The sequence below is a fragment of the Herpailurus yagouaroundi genome, unplaced genomic scaffold (assembly GCF_014898765.1).
Source record: "Herpailurus yagouaroundi ecotype Mexico unplaced genomic scaffold, PumYag 194, whole genome shotgun sequence".
Taxonomy (NCBI): domain Eukaryota; kingdom Metazoa; phylum Chordata; class Mammalia; order Carnivora; family Felidae; genus Herpailurus; species Herpailurus yagouaroundi.
Window position 1 is genome coordinate 2,467,487 of NW_024412425.1, and position 25,240 is coordinate 2,492,726.

General features: G+C 42.1%; 1 protein-coding gene across 2 annotated transcripts in view; it reads left to right on the forward strand.

Moving 5' to 3' along the window:
- Window positions 1-25,240, forward strand: part of ZNF383 (zinc finger protein 383) — a 101,127-nt gene that overhangs the window by 72,848 nt on the left and 3,039 nt on the right. The window contains exons 1-4 of one of the 2 annotated variants that reach the window (XM_040445682.1): window positions 2,556-2,663; window positions 3,057-3,145; window positions 15,741-15,867; window positions 16,546-16,641. In XM_040445682.1, coding sequence (XP_040301616.1) covers window positions 3,113-3,145; window positions 15,741-15,867; window positions 16,546-16,641 — 256 coding nt within the window. In that variant the 5' untranslated portion in view covers window positions 2,556-2,663; window positions 3,057-3,112. Of the gene's footprint in view, window positions 2,664-3,056; window positions 3,146-15,740; window positions 15,868-16,545; window positions 16,642-25,240 lie in introns of those variants that run through there. The other variant, XM_040445683.1, reaches the window with a different exon arrangement.

Below are 25,240 nucleotides of genomic sequence, written 5' to 3' on the forward strand. Positions count from 1 at the left end.
CCCCCCCCCCCCCCCCCCACACACACATTCAAGCAAGTCTCAGACACCAGCTGGGTGTCCTACATTTCAACTCCATTCTGACATTGCCTTCCTGGAGACAGTATCACATGGCACAGGTTAAGGGCTCAGTCCTACAAGACTCCCTCCCATCCCCCCATTTAAGATGCCAATTACAAGTCCAGGTTGTCACCTGGGCTTTGACCAACTGGCTATATATTGGAGGCTCCCACAACTCCCTCTTCAGGTTTATTTAATTTGATAGAAGGCTCACAGATTTCAGAGAAACATTTTACTTACTGGATTACCAGTTCATTATAGAAGGATATAGCTCAAGAACAGCTAGATGGAAGAGCCATAGGGCAAGGTATGGATAAGGGTCACAGAGCTTTCATGCTCTGAGTGACCACTCTTCCTGAATCTCCACCAACCTGGAAGCTCTCTGAACTCTGTCTTTTTGGGTTTTTATGAAGGCTTTTTGGGTTTTTGCACAGGCAGGCATGATTGATTAAGTCATTGGCCACTGGCGATTGATTCAACCTCCAACCCCTTTCCCCTCCCTGAAGGAGAGAAAGGGGTATGAGTAAGTTTGCAGAGTCACATCATCACCTGACCTGCTTTTTTTTTTTTTTTAATGTTTATTTATTTTGACAGAAAGAGAGAGAAGAGAGAGCAGTGTTCATCTGATCAGGGGAGGGGCAGAGAGAGGAAGAGATAATCCCAAACAGGCTCCACACTGTCATCGCAGAGCCCAACAGGGGGGTTCAAACTCATGCATCGTGAGATCATGACCTGAGTAAAATCAAGAGTCAGATCCTTAACTCACTGAGCCACCCAAGTGCCCCTCACCTGACCTGCTGTGTTATATTATGTTTGACTTATTACAGGTAGCCTATCAGCCTAGGTTTCTCTTCACTGACTGTGTACACACATGTCTACACATAGGGATCTGGATAATCTCAGAATCTTACCTCCAGTCACCTCCCCCCACCAGCACCCCAATCCTTTCTCTAAAGCTTTCAGTCCCTCCATTTCATGTATGCTCTTCACAGCCCCATGCCTGACTTTGGTTCGTAATGAGTTGTTAGCAAGCATTTCACATTCATGGATACGAAACTCTTGGTGAGGTATGCCACCAGGACTGGAATAGGTCACTGGGCCGATCCTCATTCCTAAACACCATCCAATGGGGAAGGCTGATACTAACATGCAAACTTTGTTTTTTTACTCCTTCAGGTAAAGAGATATTGGAAGATATTCTGGAGTAGGGTGCGAAGATTCAAGAGTAGTCTTCGAATATGTGCACCATGATACGTCGTGGAGGTGTTTTGTGGGTGGGGCTTTGGAAGGTTCAGTTATCAGGAAATTGTAGATACTAAGGAAATCAAGAAAGAAAAGATAACCCAACTCAACCATTCAGGGTAAGCTCCCAAAGGGCTCTTTCTGGCTACTTAATGCCCAGAAGCCAGGCCTTCATCTCCTATCAACTCTACAAGCCAGTAGGTGCCAATGAGGTTCATATGGTGTCAGATCTATTCATGCCTTTCCCTACAGCCAGGACTTTGGGGCAAAATATAAGGGGCACCATAAAAGTTCAGTATTCAAGATAAATATTTTAAGGTAGTATCTTTGAAAATCAGAATTCATGCAAAAAAATCATGATGAACAAAACTGTGAAATTATGCTTCCTCTTCACTCCTCATCCCCCCCGACCTCCCAACCACAACCCCTGTAAATTTATTCTAAGTGTCACCTGTCACCTAGCTACCAATTAAAAAACAAACAAACAAACAAACACACACCAAAAACAAACAAACAAACAAAAACAAAAAAACCCAGGGACTACGTCTACCACCAGGGGGCCTTGTGCTCTTGGCCTCAAGTCCGGCCTCCCTATCTACCAAAACCCCGGGGACACAAGACCAAAGCTTGGAGTTGGCCCAGCCAATCCCGCTCTCCTCAAAAATAGCCTTGGCGTCCCCTGTCCATACTGGCGCCCCTCCTACCATCGGGGACCAAGGCCGGTGTCGCTCTTATCCCCGAGTCCCAACAAAGCATCACTCCACTGCTTCATCCCTCAAGTGCTCTGCCGTGACCGGCGCCCACTCGCGCCAATCTGGACCCTGGTTTCTGCTACGGGAAGGGCACACGGGGCGGCGCCTTGGCATGAGTTACCCCAGTTCGTCCGCGCCGCTGACCGTCAGTGCACAGCCTGGCCACCCGCCTCCGTAGCACCGGCGGGAAGCCAGGATCACATATCCTAAAATCCTCGGGCACTTCTGCGACTCTCTCGTGGTCCGCAAGATCTCACTGCCCTTCGGAGGAGAAATATGTGCACCTTGCGGTCTGGGCATCTTAACAGTGGGCTCCTAAACTTGGTTGTATGAGAGGTGCAGAAGTCAAAGTCACCTTGCAGTTAGCAAGCCTACTCACCCACCACCTCTCTGTCTCAAAGACTACACAGTCCAGAAGCCCGTGCGGCCACTTCCGCCGTCCCTTCCGCTCCCCCTGTTTTTGAGTTGGCGTAGCAGGAGCATTTCCGGTCCGTGGGATCCGCCACTTGCTGTTTGGAAGTGGCGTCGGCACTTCATTCGGGATTTTCCCGTACTTCTGCACTTCGTTCCCGAGTCTCAGCCTCAGGATCGGCAACGTGCACCCCGCGTTCCGTGAGTGCCCTATAACCATTGCCTCGTCCAGGCAGCGCATCCCTCTGCTTGTCCCTGTTTTACTCGTGGGGGAACAGGCTGCCTCTGTACTCGGGCGTTCTTCTGTAGGCACCTCCAGGCCTTTATATTTTCATTCCAGCCCATAAGGTTAGAGACGGACCCCCCACGCCTCTGCAGGGGGCCATGGGCTCCACTCCCTGGCCAGAGCTTGGGGCTGAACGTGAGGGTGCTCGGTCACCCTAGACCCTTTTCCCAGGGCTCTGGATGGGAATTGGGTTGTGCGGGTGATTTCTGGACACTCTCAACCCGCAGTTGTGGGGCTCCGGAGCCGACCCCCCCCCCGACTCTTGGGGAGGGGCTTCTCCATAGGGGCATTTCTCTTCACATCCCCAGATCTGTCTTCTGAGACTTTGCCCATCTCCAGAGAGAGCATTCAGGAGACCAGGAAAATGGCCACGGGGCTCCTGAAAGCCAAAAAAGAGGTGAGAATTTTCATCAAATTCCATGCTGGCTGCCAACAGAATGGCTCTGTTCCTTTTTCTTGCACTGCAGACTGCCTTGTTGGTATTGGGCCAAGTTCGCTCCTGTTCGTGGAGGCGTGGTGGCTCATCTTACATAGAATCCCCCCTTCACCATTCCTTTCTGTTTCTTCCATACCTCGGCCATCCTCGAAATGGTCAGTTTGAACAGCACAGGTAGAACAGTTTAAATAAAAATACAGGAACATCCAAGCTTAATTGTCCAGTGATAAGGATGAAGGGTAGGGACAGCAGAGATGCTTGTGACCTGAGGTGGTTAGGGAGGGCTTCCAGAAGAAAGGCTGTCAGAACTGCCCCTGAGGGTTTGGCAAGTTGGAGAGCTGGCAGAGCAGGGAGGAGAGCCGGAAGCATGGTTAGTCTGCCCTCGCCACAGTGTGGCAAGGTTGTAGTGGTTAATGGAATGCTTTCAGGTTGATTTTTATGTGCTGGTGAAGATACAGACGCATGGAACAGAGAGGAGTTTGATGGTCTGACCTGAATTTTACATTGAGAGCCTTTTCAGCATTTGGAGATTTCACCAAAAATTCTGGATTGCCTGCTTCTCTGAAAATAAACTGCACTTAACTCTGGTGTCAGGTAATTCGCACTGAACAGTGTCTTCATCATTTGGACAGGTCCTGCCGAGTTTATTTGCTGCACTTTTCACAATATCTTCCAAACTGAGGTTGAAACTATTGACCAGCTATCATTTTGCCTGCCTCTCTCATTTATTACCTATCTTGCCCCTGAAGGATTTTCATTTTTCACCTCTGAGTCTGGGTGGCTAGGTTGAGTGCCAGACTGAGGCGTGTAGATTTTGTCTTTGAGTAAGCTAGGTTTTGAAGGATGTTGAGAAGGAATTTGACATACGGAAATCAAAGGCATGGATGTATAGGGATTTAAGGGGAAACTTTCTAACCCCTGTCAATGGTAGCTATGATGACCTTCCCTTAATTGAATGTGATTAACATTTATCGAGCACCAACACAGTTGCCAGGCTGGTTTACTATGATTTTTGACACGCATTACTTGGTTATTTCAGATCTGCTTTGACTATCCATATAAAAACAAATCAGGAAAATTTAAACAGAAAATGAGACGTTGATTTAATCCTGAGCTTCTGTGGTAGTGATTTACAATTTCCTGGATGTTATCAGAACAACTATGAGAGTTCTGTGTTTCTCATTTGTAAAATATTTCATTCATTTGAAAGTGTTAGTACCAAGAATGCATAATAAATCTAATTGAGGACGTTACCTAACGTAACATTGAGTCTTTTGTGTGTATTTTCTTCACCACTCGTAATGTTAATAGGAAAGCGTTATGATTTCTGGGAAAAGCTAGATATTTGTGTGGGCTGATTTTTCCTGCCCCTAATACTTAAAAAAAAAAAAAAAAGTATTAGGAAAAATTGATCAAAGGGTACAAGCATTTGAATGGATAAGTTGTTTAAGATGAAACTTCTGTGCCTAGAGGAGTACCTGACACTAAATGTTTGGTGCATAGAGGAACCACAAATTTAAGTAAATTTATTTGAAGGAACTAAGTAACAAAGGAGTTTCTGTTGTTTGTATTGTTATGTTATTTGGGGCGCATAATTAACTACATGTTTCAGGGGGTTTGCGTAGACCATGCAGGTACTCCGATATGCATGACAGCTGAATTATGCAAACCAATTTAAACAAATATGCAGTAGGATATTAGGTGTCACTGCCAGGGACCTTTGCCTGAGAGAACAAATGAGAATTTGTAACAAATGAGATGGGCTGGCAGGCACAGGGTATTGCTAAGCTTCAGCATTTTTTCGTTGATTTCATTGAACAAATTTGCTGAATGTCTGCTGTGTGCAGAGTGCTTGGTGGACAACATTCAGTAATGTGGAGGGGCACAGCCTGCACACTTATGAGTCTTCCATTTTGTTTTGAGATTCTGTTACCATTGGGGTTTTTGTTTAATTTTACACACACACACACACACACACACACACACACACACACACGCTCGCACATACACATTTTGATAGACCTTAATGATAAAATCACTATATTAAAGCTAGTACAGTGTATCTATCCAGACGAATTTTTCATAGGTGGAGGGTTAGGGTTACCAACACTTATCCCACTGGATGTGATTTATATAATAGTGCAATGAGTGGATGAACCCATCCACTATTAACCAAGTTGGGGGAATGTTTTTATTATTTTTTTTAATTGCAGTATAGTTAACATACAGTGTTACCTTAGTTTCAGGTGTACAATATAGAGGTTTAACAATTCCATACATCACCCAGTGCTCATCACCAGTGCAGTCCTTAATCTCCATCACCTAGTTTACCCATCCTGCCACCCACCTCCCCTCTGGTAATTATCAGTCTGTTCTCAGTAGCTAAGATTCTGTTTCTCGGTTTCTCTCTCTCTCTCTCCTTTGCTTGTTTGTTTTGTTTCTTAAATTCCACATATGAGTGAATCATACAGTATTTGTCTTTTTCTGACTGACTTATTTTGCTTAGCATTATACGCTCTAGTTCCATCCATGTTGTTGCAAATGGTGCGATTTCATTCTTTTTTATGGCTGAATAATATTCCATTATATATTTATACTACATTTTCTTTATCCATTCATCTATCATGGATACTTGGGCTGCTTCCATTATTTGGCTCTTGTAAATAATGCTGCTATAAACATAGGAGTGTTTGTATTCCTTTGAGTTCATGTTTTTGTTTTGTTTTGTTTTGTTTTGTTTTGGGTAAATACCCAGTAGTGTGATTACTGGATGGCATGATAGTTCCTATTTTAACTTTTTGAGGAACCTCCATATTGTCTTCCACAATGGCTGCACCAGCTTGCTTTCCCACCAACAGTATAAGAGGGTTCTGTCCACTTTGGGGGAACATTTAACTTGTTCGCAGTTATTTTAATTATTGTAAATTTTGCTTCTATGATCAATCTTGTGCATGCAATTCTTTTTATAGATTTGTATTTACTCTCATAACAGGAATATGATAAGGTAAATGGAAATGACTGTTTTGAAGCAGTGGGGACTCACACCAGTTGGAGCTTTGGAACTTTGCCTGTTCTAAAACGTTTGATACTGTGGATTATTTCTTCCATTTTTGAGGCCCCCTTCTTCCATCACGATGTCTGCTTCATGTTGTGCAGTTTTCTTGTTTTTGTTTTTATTGTTATACTGTGTAGTTTACATCCCTAGGGTAGACCTGCCAGTGCAGATCTTTTTTCTCATGTGAATGTTCACAATCGTGTCCCAGTTTGTTTCCGCGTGTTGATATAGTCCTTTGCTACCCACTGCGTGTTTCTATGATTCTCATTTTCCCCAAACATTACGGTAACATCAGTTTTCTGTTCAGAAACCCTCCTTCAGTGGCTCATGACAGTGTCTTAGGTATTCAGGACACTCTTCATTTCAAATGTGTGGTCTTTTTCTGACATGTTCTGATTATTAGTTCTGTAAGTGTGTTTATTGCCAACACAGTGGAGCCATCATATATACTTTTAACTTAGATTAATTCATTTTTTAGGCACTTGGCTGAAGAAAGGGAAAAAAATAACTGTTCAGGTCATTCAGATGAATCTGTCCTCTTTTCCAAGTAATGACTTCATGCTCCAGAGTGAGAGAAAAACAGGAGGACTGAATCTATTCCTTGCCAAATCTAAGGAGTTTCTGACAGCATTAGCATCACAGCAAGTCAAGGATGATATTAATTGTAAAGTATTTTTCATCTAACATGACATTCCTTTATCAGTTTATCAGTGAGCCTTTGCTGCATAACAGACCACCCCAAAGCTTATGGACTTAAAACAAAATAATTTATTCGCACACAATTTTCTAGGTCAGCATTTTGAACTGGGCACAGATGGGTGTTTTGCAGGTTTCACCTGGGCTTGCTCATGTTGCTGCAGTCAGGGGGCAGTTTGGGACTGGAGACCATCCATGCATGACCATTACCAGGCTAGTTGATTAGGGTGCTCGCCTTGTTTTTTCCCCACGGGTCTGTATTTTCTCTGTGTTAACTTATAAACTGCTTAGTTGCTTCATTAGCTCTTCTCTTTCTATAGGTTATCGTATGTAGCTAGGAGCATCCAACGGAAGCCTTTAACGGGGTTCCCAGAGATCTCTTTAGCCAGATCTGAAAATCACGAAGTGTTTTCTTCTATTTTCCAAACTAGCACAGGTGACATCTTTGCCAGCATGTAGAATGCATTCCGTTTCTCAAGCCGCCATAGTGGTTTCCTCGCCACGTTTCTAGTCTGCACTAACAGTTTGTTTACTACTTTTCCAACTTTTGCTAATAGCCTGTTTTTTTTCTATTAAAAATTTTTTTTAATTTTATTTTTTTAATTTACATCCAAATTAGTTAGCATATAGTGCAACAATGATTTCAGGAGTAGATTCCTTAATGCCCCTTACCCATTTAGCCCATCCCCCCTCCCACAACCCCTCCAGTAACCCTGTTTGTTCTCCATATTTAAGAGTCTTATGTTTTGTCCCCCTCCCTGTTTTTATATTATTTTTGCTTCCCTTCCCTTCTGTTCGGCTGTTCTGTGTCTTAAAGTCCTCATATGAGTGAAGTCATATGATATTTGTCTTTCTCTAATTTCACTTAGCATAATACCCTCTAGTTCCATCCACATAGTTGCAAATGGCAAGATTTCATTCCTTTTGATTGCCAAGTAATACTCCATTGTGTGTATATATACCACATCTTCTTTATCCATTCATGCATCGATGGCCATTTGCTGCTATAAACATTGGGGCACGTGTGCCCCTTCGAAACACCATACCTGTATCCCTTGGATAAATGCCTAGTAGTGCAATTGCTGGGTTGTAGGGTAGTTCTATTTTTAGTTTTTTGAGGAGCCTCCATACTGTTTTCCAGAGTGGCTGCACCAGCTTGCATTCCCACCAGCAGTGCAAAAGAGATCCTCTTTCTCCGCATCCTCGCCAACATCTGTTGTTGCCTGAGTTGTTAATGTGAGCCATTCTGACAGGTGTGAGGTGGTATCTCATTGTGGTTTTGATTTGTATTTCCCAGATGATGAGTGATGTTGAGCATTTTTTCATGTGTCAGTTGGCCATCTGGATGTCTTCTTTGGAGAAGTGTCTATTCATGTCTTTTGCCCATTTCTTCACTGGATTATTTGTTTTTTGGGTGTTGAGTTTGATAAGTTCTTTAAAGATTTTGGGTACTAACCCTTTATCTGATATGTCATTTGCAAATATCTTCTCCTATTCTGTCAGTTGCCTTTTAGTTTTGTTGATTGTTTCTTTTGCTGTGCAGAAGCTTTAAAAACAATTTTTTTTAATGTTTATTTATTTTTTGAAAGAGAGAGACAGAGCATGAGCAGGGGAGGGGCAGAGAGAGAGGGAGTCACAGATTCCGAAGTGGGCTCCAAGCTCCGAGCTGTCAGCACAGATCCTGACACGGGGCTCTCAAACTCAGGAACCATGAGATCATGACCTGAGCTGAAGTCAGATGCTTAACCAACTGAGCCACCCAGGTGGCCCTACTAATAGCCTCTGTTGTTCCTGTTCCCAAAGCTAATGCCATGGTTTTTCGGTATTTGTTATGGTAGTTCATTTCTATCTATTGGTTCTTCATTTCTTCATTTCTATGGGGCTTAAAACAAAAATCATTTGTTAGCTCACAATTCTGTGGGTCAGCCATTAGGCTTGGCACAGATGAGTGGCTCTTCTGTTGATTTACCTGGCCTTACTCATGTGGCTGTGGTCAGCCGGCTGCTCAGCTAGAGCTGAATGGCCTTCCATGTCTGGTGGTTGACAAGGTGAGGTACCTGAGTTCTTGGTTCTCTCTATGGTCTCATTAGCAGGCAAGCTCAGTTTATTTACATGGTAGCCTCAAGGTTTACTGCAGAGAGAGAAACAAAGCCAACCCCTGAACCCAAATGTTTTTCAAACCTCTACTTACATCGTGTTTGCTAATGTCTCATTGGCTAAAGCATGTCACGTGGCCAAGCCTAGAACTAGTTCAGGTGGAAAATGCATAAAGGGTAGAAAAAGAGAGGTATGAGTGAGTACGGGGCCATCCATACAAGATAAGATGTTATACCTTTTTGGCTCTAGGCAACAGGAAACCCTACTTAGCTATTCTAAACAGTAACTGAGCCCACCTAAAATAAAACCCAGGGGTAGGGGCACCTGGGTGGCTCAGTCAGTTAAGTGTCCGAATTTGGCTCAGGTCATGATCTCACAGTCTGTGAGTTCAAGCCCTGTGTCAGGCTAGGTGCTGACAGCTCAGAGCCTGGAGCCTGCTTCAGATTCTATGTCTCCCTCCCTCTCTCTCTGCCGTCTCCCACTCGTGCTCTGTCTCTCTCTCTCTTTCTCTCCCTCAAAAATAAATAAACATTAGAAAAAAAAAAAAAAAAAGAAAGTCCAGGGGCGCCTGGGTGGCTCAACTGTTTGAACCTCTGACACTTGATTTTGGCTCAGGTCATGATCCCAGGGTCGTGCAATCCAGCCCCATCGGGCTCTGCACTGAGCATGGAGCCTGCTTAAGACTGTCTCTCTCACCCTGTCTCTCTCTGTTCCTCCCCCGCTCATGCACTTGCACACACTCTCTCTCTCTCCCTCTCTCTCTCAAAATAAAAAATAAAAAGAAAGTTCAGAGCCAGGGTACCCTTGGAGAGGTTGGTTCTCTCGCTTCATAAGCTTATCAAGGACTAGGAGTCTTTCATTCCTCTCGTCGACTCTGCTCACAGTGTCAGCCTCATCCAGGCTGGTTCCCCTCACAGTCGTAGGATGTTTATTAATAGCAACTTTAAACTTCACAACAACCCTAAAAGTAATATTATTCAAATACCCATTTTTAGAAAATTGAGACACAGAAATGTCATGTTGCTGCTACAAAGTCATGGGAGAAGGAGGGCTGTCATTTAAACATGGTTGTCTCCAAAGTGTGCTTGTAGCTACTGTTTCTCAAACTTTTCTGTGAATCAGAATCACCGAAAAGGCTTGTGAAAGCAGATTGCTGGGCCCCACACCCTAGAATTTTTGATTCAGTGGTTCTGATGGAGCCTAGGAATTTGTATTTCTAACAAGTTCCTCAGGGGTGCTGGTGCTGTGGGTTCAGGGACCACACTTAAAGCCAGTGCACTTATCTCTACTGCCTCAGTTGGGTCATCTGTGCCCACCTTTGTGAGCATCACGAAAAGGACGGACTCCCCGTCACTCCATCTGAAAAATGAAGTCTTCTGCTAGGATCCAGCAGCAGGCTACTTGTGTCTTGTCAGGTAGCATCAGCCTCAGATCCATTTTCCAGCTGACAAAGGGACAGATTGTTTTTACACCAGTCTGGCCTCCCCTTGATTTGGCTTTAGTGCCCCACGCTGCCCACTGGTTGCTAGCCAGTGAGAGAGGTTTGGAATAGGTCATGGAATGTCATCCATTTAGAGTTAACACACTCCCTATGTGTATGGTTTTCCGACAGAGAAACCATGAATTTTTCCAGGGTTGCAGGAATACCAGTTGTGTTAAACTTGTTGAGGGGCGCCTGGGTGGCGCAGTCGGTTAAGCGTCCGACTTCAGCCAGGTCACGATCTCGCGGTCCGTGAGTTCGAGCCCCGCGTCAGGCTCTGGGCTGATGGCTCGGAGCCTGGAGCCTGTTTCCGATTCTGTGTCTCCCTCTCTCTCTGCCCCTCCCCCGTTCATGCTCTGTCTCTCTCTGTCCCAAAAAAACAAAACAAAACAAAAAAAAACGTTGATAAACTTGTTGAAAAAAATGTGAGTTGGTCTCCAGTGTAGCTACTTTGTCAGAGATTTCAAAGTATTTGTGTGTGTATGTGCGTGTGTGTATGTGTGTGTGTGTGTTCATTCTAAGAAGGGTTGTAAAATCGAATCACCAGAAGGACTAGGCAGGTATCTGAAGGAGTGAGTAGTCTTTTTCTTTCCAATGTTTAATTATGAAAAGTTTCAAATCTACAGAAAAAATACAAAGACTTTAACATTGACTCACACACCCACCACCTACATTCAATAGTATTTTTTTTTAACGTTTCATTTTTGAGAGACACAGAAAGACAGAGCGTGAATTGGGGAAGGGCAGAGAGAGAGGGAGACACAGAATTCCAAGCAGGATCCAGGTTCTGAGCTTTCAGCACAGAGCCTGACATGGGGCTTGAACTCATGAACCATGAGATCGTGACCTGAGCCGAAGTTGGATGCTTAACCGACTGAGCCACCTAGGCACCTCTAGATTCAATAGTATTTTGCTAAATGTACGTTACCACCTGTCTATCCACATGTACACTCCTCTACCATCAGTTCAAGGATATTACTCAAATACTACCTTAAATGCACAGTACAGGATAGGATTTTATATTCCTTTGGCCTTTCAAACCCTCTGTAGTCTGTTACAAACTACCTACTGTCTTTTCCAGCTAGCCACTTTTCTTTTTTTTTCTTTAATTTTTGTTTTAAATTTATTTTTGAGAGAGAGACAGAGACAGAGCGTGAGCAGGTGAGGGGCAGAGAGAGAGACAGAAACACAGGATCCGAAGCAGGCTCCAGGCTCTGAGCTGTCAGCACAGAGCCCAATGTGGGGCTCGAACTCGTGAACTGCGAGATCATGACCTCATCGGAAGTAAGATGCTTAACTGACTGAACCACCCAGGAGCCCCATAGCTAGTCACTTTTCATTCTTTATTTCCTCCCATCCTATATGTCTTTTCTGGAGTGCCCACCTCTGTTCTTTCTCTTTGACCCTTCAAAATACTGTGTGCCCTTTAAGACCAAAATCATACCTTCCTCTCATAAAACCTGGTCTCATCTCTCTATCCTGAGATTCCTCTGACCCAGTGATTTTAAGCCATGGCTGTACTTAGGATCCTTTATTCATTCATTCATTCATTCATTCATTCATTCATTCATTCATTCATTTTTAAGTTTATCCATTTGAAAGAGAGAGAGAGCAGGGGAGGAGCTGAGACAGATGATCCTAAGCAGGCTCCATAACACCAGCACAGAGCCTGACAGTGAAACTCGAACTCATGAACCTTGAGATCATGAGACCTGAGCCAAAACCAAGAGTCAGACACTTAACTGACTGAGCCACCCAGGTGCCCTTACTTAGGCACCCCTATGGAACTGGGTGAGTCAATCGGTTGAGGGTCTGACTCTTGATTTGGGCTCAGTTCATGGTCCCAGGGTCTTGGGATCAAGTCCCACATTGGGCTCCATGCTGAGCATGGAGCCTGCTTAAGATTCTCTCTCTCTTTCCCTCTGCCACCCTCCCCTTACTCACACTCTGAAGGAAGGAAGGAAGGAAGGAAGGGCAAGGAAAGGAGGGAGGGAAGGAGAGAGAGGGAGAAAGGGAGGAAGGAGGGAAGAAAGGAAGAAGAGAGGGAGGGAGTGAAGGAAGGAAGAGCTAGGGATGAGGGGTAAGAACCATAGCTCTCATTCATCCTGTCTGTGTTTTATTTATAATCATTAGTTTGGTGGAGGGCTGGTTCTGGGATTACTGTAGGCGGGGGACAAAGTGGGGTCCTGTCTTAAAGCCATTCTACAACCAGTATAGAACAGTTGCACTGATAGGGGACAGGAATTTTGGGGAAGGGTCCCCTGAGAGGGGAGAGACACAGTATCATCCCTCAAGGAGTGATGATGTTCTGAGAAAGGGTGCAAAGTCAAATCACCAAAGGGAACAGGCAGGTAGCTAAATGAAACAGATAAGGTAGGAGTTGCAGCAACCTGCCGATAACATGCCTAGGGTAATGGACCCCCAGTGTGAGTCACGTTCAGCCAACTGTGGCCCTGCAGCAGTGCAAAGCCCAGAGTAGTCAGATTTATGGATTTTTTTTTAACAGGACTCATAAGTTGATATTTTCATGTGAAATCATCCATTATATAAGTGATATAAATAAAACTTTTAATGCTTTGTATGGCTCAAACTAACCCTATCTGTGGACTGCAGGTTTTGCCCTCTTTTAAATATTTATTTTAGGGGCGCCTGGGTGGCTCAGTCGATAAAGCATCTGACTTCAGCTCGGGTCAGGATCTTGTGGTCTATGGGCTCAAGCCCCATGTCAGGCTCTGTGCTGACAGCTCTGAGCCTGGAGCCTGCTTCGGATTCTATGTCTCCCTTTCTCTATGCCCCTCCTCTGCTTGTGCTTGGTTTCTCTCTCTCAAAAATGAATAAACATTTTTAAAATTTTTAAATAATAATAATAAATAAATATTTATTTTAGAGAGAGAGCGCGAGCGCTGATGGGGGTGGGGCAGAGAGAGAGGGAGACAAAGGATCCAAAGCCAGCTTGAGCTGACAACAGAGAGCCTGATGGGAGACTCATGCCCCGAGCCAAAGTTGGATGCTTAACTCACTGAGCCACTCAGGCATCCCTTGCCATTTTTTAAAAGACACAAAAACTGATGGGGTAGGAAGAATCTCAGAACTGGATACCTAGGCTCCTTGGAGCTTGGTTTCTGCACACCTCCAAACCAAGACACCTCACCAGTACTTTCATGCCAAGGGCCATTATATATTCCCACCTTCCAAAGTACAGTGTTCTAGGTAGTAGAAGGCCATTTGAAACTTTGTTCAGGGAATAATAATAATAAATGCACATTCAGTCATCTAAAAATATTTGACTGCTTAGTGTTTGCAGGCTCTGTTCTGGGCACCAGGGCAATAGCCCTGTGAACAATGCATATGGAACTTAGAGTCTAGCACAGAGTCAGAAAATAAATATGAGTAACATGTGCGTTATCTAGAGTGAAGGGGATACATTAAAGCAGGAGAGGGGGATAAGAACCTGAATGAGAAGGAAGAATTTTCATAGAATGGCCAGGGAATTCCACTCTGAGCACTCACTGTGTGCAGCAGACATTTGTCTTGAATCCTTACATTTACCAACTTCTCTGATCCTCAGCATAATCCAGTAAGATAAATGCTGTTTTTCTTGGTTCACAGAGGAAACGGAAGTGCTGATAGGTTAACTAATTGGCTGAAGAGTACTCTAGTTGGGGACAGGTGAGTTCCAAATCTAGTTGGGGACAGTGTGATCTGAGTCCACAGTCTTCCCAACCACCCACTTGCACTCTTCAGGCCACATCAGGGTAGTGGCAGTGTGAGGGAGAGGGAGGGATGGGTCCTGCTACAGATACCCAACCAATACCCCTGTTGGTTGGTATTCACCCTCTGAAGACACTCAGCTGCTTTAAGCAGGTAGAACATAAATGCTTAGATCAAGTAGTCTCTAATATCCTTCAAACTCAGTAAGATGATTATTTTTTATTGTTTAAGTTTGTGCCTGTGATGGCTTCCTCTTCTTTCTACCTAGATTTAAAGCTCCCAATGTGAAGGGACTTGTGTTTTGCTTTTATTCCCCATAGCAGCTAGTCTAAGATGTTGGCAGTAATAGGTGCACAAATGGTGCCCGCTGGATAAAGATAGGAGAATAATGGTCTTTTATTTATTTATTTTGAGAGAGAGCACAAGCAGGCGAGGAACAGAGAAAGAGGGAGAGAGAGAGAATCCCAAGCAGGCTCCACACTGTTAGTGCAGAGCCTGATGTGGAGCTCGAATTCACAAACCGTGAGATCATGACCTGAGCCAAAATCTAGAGTCAGAAGCTTAACTGAGCCACCCAGGTGTCCCCAGAATAATGGTCTTTTAACCCTTGGCACTAAGGTCATATAGGGGAAGAAAAAAAAAAATCAGTTTTCCTCTACCTGTTTTGAGTTCATTGGCCAGGACCTTGTAAATTAACTGACAAAAAGACAGATTAACAAGAGAAAAACAGAAGTTTATTAATATGTACCTCATACCTACACATGGGAATTTCAGTGTTGAGTAACTCAAAGGGGTGGTTAGAACTTGGGCTCGTATAGCATCTTAACAAAAGAACAGTAACTTTTTAGAGATGTGACAAGACCAAGGAAAAGGATTTTGAGTTTCCAAGGTGGCAAGTTGTGGGGAGGTAAATACATGGGAGAACTGATAGAAGGTAGGGGCTAGTTAGTAAGGTTTGTTGTATAAATTCCTCTGGTGCCATCTCCTGGCTGATAAATTGTTTCCAGTGACTAACTTCTATTCTTCCTGGTTGAGGGGAGGGAGGGGAATACCCTCACAAATTTATGTTCTTCTTTTAGGCAGATAGGAGGAGTGCAGAGAGCTTTTCTTGTATTTGCTTCTGCTCAGTTTCCTTCAGCTCAAAATAATACTTATTTCAGGGGCTCCTGGGTGGCTCAGTCGGTTGAGCACCCGAATTCAGCTCAAGTCACGATCTCACAATGGGTTTGAGCCATGCATCCGGCTCTGTGCTGACAGCTTGGAGTCTGGAGCCTGCTTCAGATTCTGTCTGCTTCTCTCTCTGCCCCTCTGCTCACACTCTGTCTCCCTCTCTCTCAAAAATAAACATTAATAAAAAATAATACGTCAAAATGGCGTAGTGGCATATCCTGTTACCCTTCATTTACAAAGTAGGGTTTAGAAATCTCTGCCTCCCACAGGGAAGCCTTTTCATTCCTCATCCTGAGTTGTGAGCAAGGCGAACTCCTGGATGAGCAGCAGTGTGTTTTGTGTTAAAGGCATTCGTGGCATTCAGGGATGTGGCTGTGGACTTCACCCGAGAGGAATGGAGTTTGCTGAGCCCTGCCCAGAGGACCCTGCACAGGGAAGTGATGCTGGAGACCTACAACCACCTGGTCTCACTAGGTAAGGATGGCTTCCCTTAGCACTTAAAATCTGTCCCACAGAGAATTTTCTACACACCATGAGGAAAGCCTACCATGAAGCAACTGGCCGAGGGTTGGGCTTAAAAACAATAATTTACATTTTCCCTCAGGGTAAATCTGGATTTATTAGAATTAGAAACAGGCGGATTTACTCATGTTTTGCATATAATACTGTGTTTCCAGTCCTCTTTCTCAAGTCTGGGGGCTCTCCTCTCTTTTTACTTTACCTTGTTTGAAACCTAGGAGATTTTCATTCACCAAGTATTAATATGCTGATTTTCTGATTAGAGTCACCTTTACTTAACTCTTCTTCTGTAGAGAGTTCACTATTTTTTTAATGGGTTTTTTTAATGTTTGTTTATTTTTGAGAGAGGGGGAGCAGGGGAGGGGCAGAGAGAGAGGGAGACAGAGAATCCCAACCAGGCTGTCAGTGCAAAGCCCAATGTGGGGCTTGAACTCATGAACCGTGAGATCGTGACCTGAGCTGAAGTTCGATGCTCAAACAACTGAGCCACCCAGGCACCCTGAGAGTTCACTGTTATAGGTCCTTTGTACCACCCTTTGGGTTTCCCTCCCCATTTTGGCTCTGAGTTCTGGAATGGCCCCTTGAGCCCATAACCAAAGATCTCCTTGTTTGTTTTTTTCCCCCTATGAACAGAAATTCCATTTTCCAAACCAAAACTCATTTCTCAGCTGGAGCAAGGAGAAGAGCCCTGGACTGAGGAGAAACGATGTCCGCTGGTCCTCTGTCCAGGTAAGTAGGACACAGGGAAGATGGGACCATCTGCAGCTTGACAGATAGGGAAGGAGGACGCATCTCTCGGGTACAGGAAAGAAGCTCTTCTCGGGTCTCCTAGGTCGTTGGTAAGTCTGCCTGGCATGAGTTCCCTTCCAGAATATCATTTTCAGTTGAGGGAGGGACTTTCTTGGTTTCCTTGTCTCTTTCCTCTACCAGGAAGCCTCCCTTCCTCTTACTTGGCTTGCCTTCTTCGTCATGTTTAGTCTTTCCTCATGCATGGGCTTCTTTCTCTCATCGTGATCTTAAAAACTGTACCTGCCCCATGGGGCGCCTGGGTGGCGCAGTCGGTTGAGCGTCCGACTTCAGCCAGGTCACGATCTCGCGGTCCGGGAGTTCGAGCCCCGCGTCAGGCTCTGGGCTGATGGCTCGGAGCCTGGAGCCTGTTTCCGATTCTGTGTCTCCCTCTCTCTCTCTGCCCCTCCCCCGTTCATGCTCTGTCTCTCTCTGTCCCAAAAATAAATAAACGTTGAAAAAAAAAAAAATTAAAAAAAAAACAACAAAAAACTGTACCTGCCCCATGGATATGAAGTCTGCTACTCTTCAGATACTTTCCAGTTTCTCTTAGGCGAAACATAATCGATTATCTCTACATGTCCAATTCGCATAGTTTAAAAAATGCATTACCCAATAATGAAGATTAAGTTCCCATGAGCCAACATCCTAGCTTAAAAAATAAAACATTACCTAAACAATTGAAGTTCCTATTTCCCTTTCCCAGATTCTACCCTATACCTTCCCACACCTTTGCCCAAAGAGTAGTGTTTTTTCAAAATTAGGGATTTAGGGGCGCCTGGGTGGCTCAGTCGGTTAAACGTCCGACTTCGGCTCAGGTCACGATCTCACGGTCCGTGAGTTCGAGCCCCGTGTCGGGCTCTGTGCTGACAGCTCAGAGCCTGGAGCCTGTTTCAGATTCTGTGTCTCCCTCTCTCTCTGACCCTCCCCCGTTCATGCTCTGTCTCTCTCTGTCTCAAAAAAAAAATAAAAAATAAAAAATAAACAAAATTAGGGATTTATAATTTTATGCATGGCTTTTTGTTTTGCTTCATAAATATGAATCCCTCAACTATCTATAGTTGTTTGGCGTATTTTTAAACTTTACATTAACATCATCATAATATGTATATCCTTCTGTAGTTTGCTCTCTTCATTGACACTGAGTTTATAAGATTCATCCATGTTGATATAGGTTGTTCTGGTTCATTCATTTGCACTATTATATCATGTTTATTGTAGTCTATGCATAATTAAAATACAAAATTCATTTATCCATTTTCTTTTGTTGGACATCTGTGGTTTTACCAATTTTGGCTATTAAAGAATGCAACTATAAACATTATCATACAGGTGTCCTTGGGCATAGAAGCATTTGTGTCTTTAAGATATGTGCCCAGGAGTAGAGTAGCTGAGTCAAAGAGCGTGCACTTGTCCATCTGGCCTAGGCAATGCCAACTGGCCCTCAACAATTGTTTCATTAATCTGCAGGGTTGCCATCACAAAAGGTTTTAGTTTTTGACCATCCTTTGGGTATGAAATGGCCTCTCACACTAGTTTTAATTTGCTTAGCACGGAGTTTGAGCATCTTTTCAAACGTTCATAAGTTGATTAGCATTGAATTCTGTGAATTGCCTGTTCAAATCTTTTGCCTGCTTTTCTCTTTCTTGTCCATTGGCAGAAGTATTTAAATAAATCCTGGAAATGAATCCTTTGTTAAATGTATTATGTCCATCTTCTTCCAGTCTGTGTGCTGCCTATATGCTTTTCAAAAAGCTGTTTAATTTTGAAATAATAGAAGTCTCAATCTAAAAATAATGCAGAAAGTTCCCATCTACTCTTCTCTCAGCTTTCTCCAATTTCAAAACCCAAGAAGTTGACATTGGTATAGTACTATTAAATAAACTGCAGACTTTAATCAGATTCAGATTTTGTCAGTTTTTACAGGTACTCTTTTTTTTTAAGTTTATTTATTTACTTAGAGAGTGTGCAGGGGAGGGGCAGAGAGAGAGAGGGAGAGAAAGAATCACGAGCAGGCTCTGTACTGTCACTGTCAGCCTGGAGTCCGACATGAGATCATGACCTGAGCCAAAATCAAGAGTCAAATGTTCAACCAACTCAGCCACCCAGGCGCCCCTCATTTCCTACAGCTTTACAGTAAATCTTAGTGTTTGGTAGGTTAAGTCCTCCCATCTTATTCTTCACGTGTCTTTGTAGCTTTACCCATTGAACTTTTACAATCAGCTTGTCAGATTTCATGAAGTATCCTGTCAGGATTTTGTTGTAGTTGCATTGAATTTATATATTAATTAATAAAGATGTATTAATATATTAATTTGGAGAAAATTGACCCCTTTTACAATATTAAATCTCTTATTGTGGTGTATTCCTTCACTTATTTATTAATACATCTTTATTGCTACCTTTTGGTAGGTTTTATAACTTTGTGTAAATGTACATCTTTAAATTTATACATAGGCTTATTTTTTTTGGAAAGTTATATTTTTACAAACTAAATTTGTATAATTTCTTTGTTAAAATATGTAACTAAAATTCATTTCATGATAATGATCATATACCCAGTGGCCTTCTTGAGTGGTTTAATTAATTCAATAATTTGTCCTGTGTATATTCTTTGGAGTTTCGTACATAGACAACTGTTTTACCTGTTTATTTTGCCTTTTGTTGTTGTTGTTCTTTTTGTCTTTGTTGATCATGTCTATTGTATGTTTTATGTCTGAACTTCTGTTTAATATTTCCTTTCTCTTCTTACTTTGGGCTTATTTTATTATTCTTTTTCTGTTTTTGAGATAGATGCTTAACATTATTACGTTTCAGCCTTCCTTCTTGTCTAGTATAAGGATTTAAGACTATAGATGTTCTTGTATCCCTAACACATATTTGCAGCTTCTGTTCCACCTCTGAATCCTTACCTCTGGTACCTTGAACCCATAAGGCTTTGGTGTTTCATCACTATTTCTCCACTGCTGTGGTTGTGTGTGTCATGAGTGCTCTTTAGCAAGAAACTCACAAACGAAATTCTTACCCTTCCCTTTCCATTGCTTTTTTAGTGTAAACTCTCTCCTCCAACCAGTTTCTGGTTGATTTTGAGTGTTTTCCAATGACTTTAAGTAATTATTTCTTGTATTTATCCAGTTTCATCATTGTTTTCTGTAGGGGATTCTTGTGACCAATTCAATATATATATTTTGGACTTGAGATTTGGAAATTACTTCAAAATTACAGAAAATTTGCAAAAATAAAATTAGTACAGGGGCACCTGCGTGACTCAGTTGGCTAAGTATCCAACTCTTGATTTCGGCTCAAGTCATGGTCTCACAGCTTGTGAGATCGAGCCCCACATCGGGCTTGCTGATAGTGCAGAGCCTGCTTAGGATTCTTTGTTTCCTTCTCTCTCTGCCTCTCTCTCTCTCTCTCTCTCTCTCTCAAAATTAAATAAAAATTAAAAAATAAAATTAGTACAAAGAATACCTTATATCCTCTACACACACATATGTGTAAATATATATGGCATATATGTTTTTATAAAATAGCATCATAAAATTACCTATTAATATTTTACATTTGCTTGTGTGCTATCTTATGTACTTGTTCTCCCATCGCCTTCTCCCCTCTCCAGATGTATGTGGATATATTTATGTATATATATGTGTGCATGTAGGTTCATATGTGCATTTTGTTAAAAGATTTTTTTAAGGAGGGCAATGTTGTCATATAACCATGGTAGTTATCAACGTCAATAAATTTAACTTTGATACAGTAATGTTATCTAATATCTACTTCTCATATTATAATTTTGTCAGTAGACGCAGTAATACCTTTTTTTACTCTCCAGAACATCCAATCCAGGTTTAGGTAGCACATTGACATGTCATGTCTATTTAATCTCCCTTAATACAGATCATTTCAGTAACCTTTCCTGTCTTTTGGACACTGACATTTTAGAAATACACAGTCTTACAGTTCCTGTTTTTTATAAACTTCATTGAGATATAATTTATATACCATAAAATCTACTTATTGTAAGTTGCATTATTTTTGGTAAACGTTTATTGTTGTATGATCATTTCTTCCATTTAACTTTAGAATAGTCCATTGTTCCAAAAAGTTCCTTTCTGCCCATTTGCATCTATTCTTCCAGTGGTTCCTCCTAGGGAACCACTGATATGCTGTCTCTCTAGATTTGCTGTTTCTGGACTTTTTCTATAAATGGTATCATAAAATATATAGCTTTTTGTATCTGGCATAATGTTTTTGAGTTCATCCGGGTTGTGGCATGTATCAGTAATCCATTCCTTTTTATTTCCATATAATATTCCATTGTGTGAATAGAGCAATTTTGTTTACCCATTCACAGGTTGATGGATATGTGGGTGGTGTCTGCTTCTGGCTATTGTGAATAGTGCTGCTAAGAACAATCATGTACCAGTCTCGATGTGGGCATACATTTTCATTTTGGGGTAGATAAGTAGCTATAAAATTTCTGGATTGTATGCTTTGTTCACATTTAACTTTTTAAGAAGCTGCAAATTGTTTTCCAAAGTGGCTGTACATTTCTATTAGCATTTCTATGTTACATTTCCGTTTTCTATTTTTACATTTTCTGTTAGCAGGATGTTAGAGTTTCACTTTCTCTGCATCCTTGTCAGGACTTGGAATTGTCTCTAATTGTGATTATAAACATTCTGGTGGATGTGTAGTGGTATTTCACTGTGGTTTTAATTTGCATTTCCCTAGTACTGATGATGTTGATCTTTTCATGTGCTTAGAACCATTACATATCTTCTTTAATGAAATAGCTATTCAGTTCTTTTGCCCATTTTTCAATTGGATTGTTTTGTCTTTTTCACTTGTAAGAGTTGTTCATATATTTTAGACACAGTCCTATATCAGATATACAATTTTCACATACTTTCCACTCTATAAAATGAAGTTTCAGAAGACAAGTTTGTGGCTTGGCTTTTCACTCTCTTTAATGGTGTCTTTTCTTTCTTTTAAAAAAAATTTTTTTTTAATGTTTATTTATTTCTGAGACAGAGACAGAGCATGAGTGGGGGAGGGGCAGAGAGAGAGAGGGAGACACAGAATCCGAAGCAAGCTCCAGGCTCTGAGCTGTCAGCACAGAGCCCGACATGGGGCTCGAACTCACAAACCATGAGATCATGACCTGAGTCCAGTCATGACTTGAGCAACCGACTGAGCCACCCAGGCACCCCAATGGTGTCTTTTCAAGCATAAGTTTTACACTTTAGTGATGTCCAGTTTTTAAATGGATTGTGCTTTTGGTGGTGTAACTAAGAACTTTTTTTGCCTTTTGTTTGGAGTGTTCGGTTTGTTCATATTTAATACAATTATTGATTGCATTAAGCCTGCCATTTAGCTATTTGTTTTTTATATGTCTCATGGTTCTTTTTATTCCTCTCCCTTCCTTTTGGCACAAATATGGAGTTTTTGCAGTTATTTTCTTAGTGCAGCTCTAGGAATTGAAATATGCGTCTAATTTATCACAATCTAGTTAATAGTTTCAGTAAAATAGATATTTTATAAAGCCCACAATATGGTGTTATAGGCCTTTTATGATCATCTTAGGCACTTTAGAGAAGTTAAGAGAAGAAAAGAGAAAAATATACAGACATAGTCTTTTATATTCACTTACATATTTACCAGTGTTGATGGTCCTCATTTGTTCCTGTGGATTTGAGTTAGTGTCTGGTGTCATTTCTTTTCAGCCTGGAGGACTTACTTAGTATTTCTTGTAAGGCACATTTGCCAGCAATAGATACTTTCTGAGTACTTTTTAATCTGTGAATATCTTTGTATCAATTTTTTTCTTCTTTTTTTTAAATTTAAATTTTATTTTTAAGAGAGAGAGAGAGAGAGCGCGCGCGAGCATACACATGATTGGGGGAGGGGCAGAGAGAGAGGGAGACACAGAATCCGAAGCAGGCTCCAGGCTCCCAGCTGTCAGCACAGAGTCCGATGCAGGAGTTGAACTCATGAACTGTGAAGTCATGACCTAAGCTGAAGTCGGACACTGAACCCACTGAGCCATCCAGGCACCCCTATCAATTTCATTTTTGAGGGATACTTTTGTAAGAATAGAATTCTCCCTGGCTAGCTTTTCTTTCTTTTTCTTTTTTTTTTTTTTTAATTTATTTTGATAGAGAGTGTGCACATACATGCATGTGGGGTAGGGGCAGAGAGAGAGGGAGAGAAAGAATCCCAAGCAGGCCCCTATACTGTTAGCTCAGAGCCCAATGCAGGCTCGAACTTATGAACCATGAGATCATGGCCTGAGCAGAAATTGGAAGCTTAACCAACTGAGCCACCCAGGTGTCCCCTTCCTTGTTAACTTTTTAACCTTTATTTCAGCACTTTGAATAAATCACTCCACTGCTTTTTGGTCTCCATTACTTCTGATGAGAAGTTAGCACTAATCATACTGTTTCTTCCTGTGCATGTTGAATCATTTTCCTTTTACTGGTTTTAAGATTTTCTCTTTGTCTTTTTTTTCTGATAGTCAACAATCTGGCTATGATGTGTCTCTCTAGGACTTTATGTTTTTCTTGGGTTTGTTGAGCTTCTTGGATTTGCAGATTAATGTTTTTCATCAAATTTCAGACTTTTTAGTTACTATTTCTTTGGACATTTTTTTCCTGTTCTTTCTCTCTGTTGTCTCCTTCATGTGTCCACATTGCACATAGATTGGTTTATTCGATGGTGTCCCACAGGTTTCTGGGGCTCTTTGCTTTTCCTCGATCTTTCTTTCACCTGTTCTTCAGTTTAGGTAATTTCTATAGATTTATCTTCAACTTCATTGTTTCTGTTACCAACTCAAATATGCTGTTGGATCTCTCTAGTAATTTTGTAATTTCAGTTATTTGACTTTTTAATTCCAGAATTTCCTTTTACTCCTTTTTAATAGTTTTTATTCTTTATTGAGATTTTCTATTTCTTAAGTGGTCATACTTTCCTTTAAGTTTTTACACACTGTTTCTTTTAGTTCTTTAATTATATTCATAATACCAGCCTTGAATGCTCTTTTTCCCTCGTACATCAACATCTGGGCCACCCAGCAAAGTTTCTGTTGGCTACACTTTTTTCCTCCACATAGGTCACTCTTTCCTGTTTCTTTGAAAACTGGATATTTTAGATACTGCATTGTATCCCTTCTGGTATCTCATGTTTCCTGCCTAGATGTTGTTGCTGTTTTTGGTTTAGAAACATTTCTAACCTTAATACAGGGAATATGCTTTTTCTGTGAAGATGATGTTTCTGTGTGATTTGTTATTTTATTCTTGTGTTTATTTTTAATCCTGGCTTCCTGTTTTCAACCTTGTGTCTGCAGAGCTTAGTGAACTGTGACATTAGCAATAGGTTGTGTTCAAAGACTTTGAGCCAGTAAGGCTTCCTGCCTCTGCCACTGGATGAGTGTGTGGGGTGGGGAGCTCAAAGTTCAGATAGCTTTCAAGCCTTTTCTGGCCTTTTACTTTCCACTGACCCCTCTGATGTTTTCCTCTTTACTTGGTTGTAGCCTCTCTTATCAGGAGGGTTATGTGCATCAATCACATCAATCTCCCCTGCTTTTGCAAACAGCCTTTCAGTCAGCCAGGATTGTGTGGAGAGTTTATGAAGCCCTTCCCTGGCTCTCTCACTTTCAGGTTTCCCTTGCTACATTTCTGGATGGTCTACCAGTCTTTTTTGTTGTTGTTCCCAACCAAGACTGAACCTCAGACAGCAGCCCCTGGTGGCCTTCCGTGTTCATTTACCACCTAGATCACATTTATGGACAGTTCCACTGGGCATTGGTTTTTCACCTCCCGCTCAAATCAAGTGACTGCCCCTCTGGCAGCAGCAGCACTGATCATTCTATGGCCTGTCCTAGTATAACGACCACACCAACCAAGCTGGGGGATTGGAAGGGTGAGAGCAGCTCCAGGCAACAATGCTGCAGATTCCCACTTTTCTTATCTGGAGTTCAGTATGTTTCGTGAAGAAACACTTCTCAAGTTATTGTAGGTTTTTGATTGATTTCTGGAATTAAACTTTGTAGTCTGTCAGGTATTGTGAAAATAAGTTTTTAGTATGAGTTTTCCACATTGCCATAGAACAAGGGTCAAAAACTTTTTCTGTAAGGGGCTACATTAGTAAATATTTTAAGCTTTCCAAGTTATGTGCCCCATTGGTTGGTTGGTTGGCTTGCTTTTCTTTCTTTCCTTTCCTTTCCCCTTCCCTCTCCTCCTCTCTTCTCTCCTCCCCTCCCTTGCCCCTCCCCTTCCCCTCCCTTGCCCCTCCCCTTCCCCTCCCTTGCCCCTCCCCTTCCTTCTCTCTTCTTTCTTTCTTTTTTCTTCTTTCTTTCTTTCTCTCTTTCTTTCTTTCCTTCTTTCCTTCCTTCTTTTTCTTCCTTTCTCCCTCCCTCTCTCTCTCCCTCCCTCCCTCCCTCTCTCCCTCTCTCCCTCACTCCCTCTCTCCCTCTCTTTTTCTTTCTCCTTCCTTCCTTCCTTCCTTCCTTCCTTCCTTCCTTCCTTCCTTCCTTCCTTCC